The sequence below is a fragment of the Herpailurus yagouaroundi genome, unplaced genomic scaffold (assembly GCF_014898765.1).
Source record: "Herpailurus yagouaroundi ecotype Mexico unplaced genomic scaffold, PumYag 63451, whole genome shotgun sequence".
In the NCBI taxonomy this organism is placed as follows: Eukaryota; Metazoa; Chordata; class Mammalia; order Carnivora; family Felidae; genus Herpailurus; species Herpailurus yagouaroundi.
Genome location: NW_024416975.1, coordinates 1 through 2923, shown reverse-complemented (window position 1 = coordinate 2923; position 2923 = coordinate 1). Strand labels below are relative to the sequence as shown.

The 2923-nt window shown below is 61.6% G+C and overlaps 1 protein-coding gene across 1 annotated transcript; it reads right to left on the bottom strand.

Moving 5' to 3' along the window:
- Nucleotides 1-280: 280 nt before the first annotated feature.
- On the bottom strand, nt 281-2917 carry LBX1 (ladybird homeobox 1). The gene is made up of 2 exons (XM_040466582.1): nt 2591-2917; nt 281-1883 (listed from the first exon to the last, which is right to left on the bottom strand). The coding sequence occupies exons 1-2, from the start codon at nt 2913-2915 to the stop codon at nt 1363-1365; spliced, it is 846 nt and encodes a 281-aa protein (XP_040322516.1). The 5' UTR covers nt 2916-2917; the 3' UTR covers nt 281-1362.
- Between the last annotated feature and the right edge of the window lie 6 nt (nt 2918-2923).

The window sequence follows — 2923 nt, the reverse complement described above, 5'->3', positions numbered from 1 at the left end:
GTGTACGCACTTTCCCCTAGCAACGCATGCCTCACTTTTTACCCGGACCTGACGAAGCCCGCTTCCCTCGCCCCCACCCCCAATTTGGTAGTTGCCGCGTGTTTGCGGGCAAGAGGCGCCTTCGCCTCCTGCTTTCCCCTGGCCCCTTATTCTCGCGCCTGCCCTGAAACTCCTCCAAAGCTCCAAGGCCTGGGCAGCCGGCAACGAGCAGCGGCGAGACACGGAGCCTGCCGCGGCTTCACTGAATAGGGCCCACTCATTGAGACACGGTCACCGCCGGTTCTAGTAAAATGGCAAAGACTTTATTTATCGGAGAAAGAGGCCTTGGGTACAGTCCGGAGAGGAGAGGGCAGGAGCAGGGAAGGGGCACGCAGGACCCACCCTCATCGAGTCACCCTTGTCTGGCCAAGTCGAGCTAGGAGCGGGGCGTTGGAGACCTGCAAGACAGACCCAGAGCTGCGGAGGAGGTGGGGTGAGGGCTTAGGTTGGCCTCCTCTTAGTCTCTGTCACATGCAAAAAAATTCTAGAAAGAGTAAAAAATAATTCTAGGGCTTTGGGTTCTGTTTTAGTTGGTTGATCGGTTGGATTTCCCCCTGCTTTGTCCCTAAGACCCGGACCCCAGCAGTCAATCCAAGGAAACCGAGAGAGGGTAAGGAGGAATCTTAAAAATAGCGTTAGTGGACATTGGGAGGCAGAAACCGGCATCGAAAACAGACTTCTGGGGACGGGGGTGGGGGGAGAGAAGAGATCGATTTGAAACTTGCAAGTCAGGACCCGGCTGTCCCCCTCAGCCCCTTCCCACGCGGGGAAAAGGGGCAGATGGAAATAAAAGAAGTCAACTGCAATAGGCCTAGGGAGGCGAGGAGGAAGAGGGCCAGTGCATTCGCCACATGCAGAGAAAAATCAAAACAGTCGGGGCGCGCCCCCTCCTCCGGACCGCGGGCTTCAGTGTTCGTTACCCTCGATACTGCCTCACCCTCAGCAAACCCGGCAGCCTGAGAGCTTTGAAAACATGGAAATCTCCGAGATTTTAAAAAATAAAAGAAAGAAAGAAAGAAAAAAAGTCAGGCTGAGGTGGGAAGAACCCGCTATATAGGTTTAAATATTTATACAGGAGCCATACAGAATTGCACGGCAAGGGCTCCCGGGGCGGCGGAGGCCGCGCGCGGCGGCCGGCCCGGCCGGCCAGCCCGGGTTTATTGCTTCGAGAGGGAGGAGGCGGCTGCCGGGAGCTGAGTCCGGGCCGGAGACAGGGAAGAAGGCGGGAGTTGCAGAGGAGGTCCCAGCTCCCCTCGGCGGTCCGGGAGGCGGCGGGCAGACGGGCGCTAGGGGCCCGGCGCGGTGGAAGATCCCGGGCGCCGCTCAATCGTCCACGTCGATCTCTTCGTCTTCCTCGTCCTCTGAGCAGTCCTGGCTGCTGGCCGGCTGGTCCGTGAGCGGGGAGGCGGGCGAGAGCTGCAGGGGCCCGGCGCCCGGGGCCTGCGGGGCGCCTGGAGGGAGCGCCGGAGAGCCAGGCCTAGACTTGGCCCTGCCGCAGCCGCCGCCACCGCCGCCCGCGGCCTCCGAGTTCTGCTCGAGTTCGGCCAGCGCCACGATGTCCATCTGCCCGCTGGGGCCCAGTTTCTTGGCGGACTCCACGTCGGCCTTCATCTCCTCCAGGTCCCGCTTGAGCTTGGCGCGCCGATTCTGGAACCAGGTGATGACTTGAGCGTTGGTGAGGCCCAGCTGCTGCGCGATTTGGTCGCGATCGGCGGGGGACAGGTACTTCTGGTAGAGGAAACGCTTCTCCAACTCGTAGATCTGGTGGTTGGTGAAGGCTGTTCGAGACTTTCGCCGCTTCTTAGGGGTCTGTCGCTGCCCAAAGATGGTCATCCCGTCGCGGCCTGCGAGGAAACCATAATATAGGCTTGCACCAGGAGAGAGGAGACCACACCCCGGCTCTCGCTCACCCCACCCAGGCCTTATGGGCCTGAAGTCTGCTGCACTTCCCTTCTCGGATTTGATTCGGCCTCCTGGACTAGGGCAAGGCTCCTCTCTGGCAAACCTCCTTCCCCCGACTCTTGTCTACCGGAAGTCTCTAGGAAAAAATTGTTTCAGTCCCTGCTCCCCACCTAAGAGTTGATTTGAAAGATCCGAGGTCGCTAGAGCACAACGGAGCCAGTCAGGGTCGCCCTGACTGCCCTGTGAATGTTGGTTTACACCTCTTCCCAACAGCCGGACTCTATGACTCTATCCCCACCCGAAAGGTCCTAGCTGAGAGGTTCTCCATTCCACAACCCAGGAACAGGGCAAGGAGCACCCAGGCCACCGGGAACTGGAGGGAGCCAAGCAGAGCAGGCAAACTGCGGAGAGATCTTGGGTTCCCGCCACCCCTCCTGGGTCACTCGACTCTGGCCTATCCAGAGGCCCTTAGGAAATTGGGTTTGGGTCCTGTCCCACTCCTTTCCACTCCCAGCGGCAGCGGCTTGGGCTGGAGGGCCCTGACGGCAGGCGCAGGAGGAGGCGGGCAGAGGCACAGGGCACAAAGAGTGGGGCACAGGGAGCCGAGCGTGGGGTAGTGGGCGCAAGGGAACCCAGCGGCGGCGCCTACCTTCAGCTGCCTGCAGGACGCTGACCTCCAGCCCCTTAAAGGTCTTGCTGGCGAGCTCCTCCAGCGCGCACAGCGGCGAGGTCTGCGAGAGCAGCGCGCGGCCCGCCAGGGGCAAGCCGCCCGGCGCGTGCTTGTCCGCCGCCGCCAGCAGGTGCGCCGCCCCGCACAGCGAGTAACTTCTCCGCACAGACGGCTTGTTGAGGATGTCCTCGATGCTGAACGGAGTCAGCGGCTTGTTGGAGTTGGCGGGCGGCGGCAGGTGATCCAGCGGGCTGCGCCGCCGCTCTTCCCCCGGCGCCGCCTTGCCGTCCTCCTTGGAAGTCATCTCGGCCT

What these genes read in the sequence shown, in the direction of transcription:
- LBX1 (XM_040466582.1), bottom strand. Translation starts at nt 2,915, where the DNA reads ATGACTTCCAAGGAGGACGGCAAGGCGGCGCCGGGGGAAGAGCGGCGG. An exon ending in CGTCCTGCAGGCAGCTGAAG is followed by an intron (nt 1,884 to 2,590) that starts GTAGGCGCCGCC and finishes GTTTCCTCGCAG; the next exon opens with GCCGCGACGGGATGACCATC.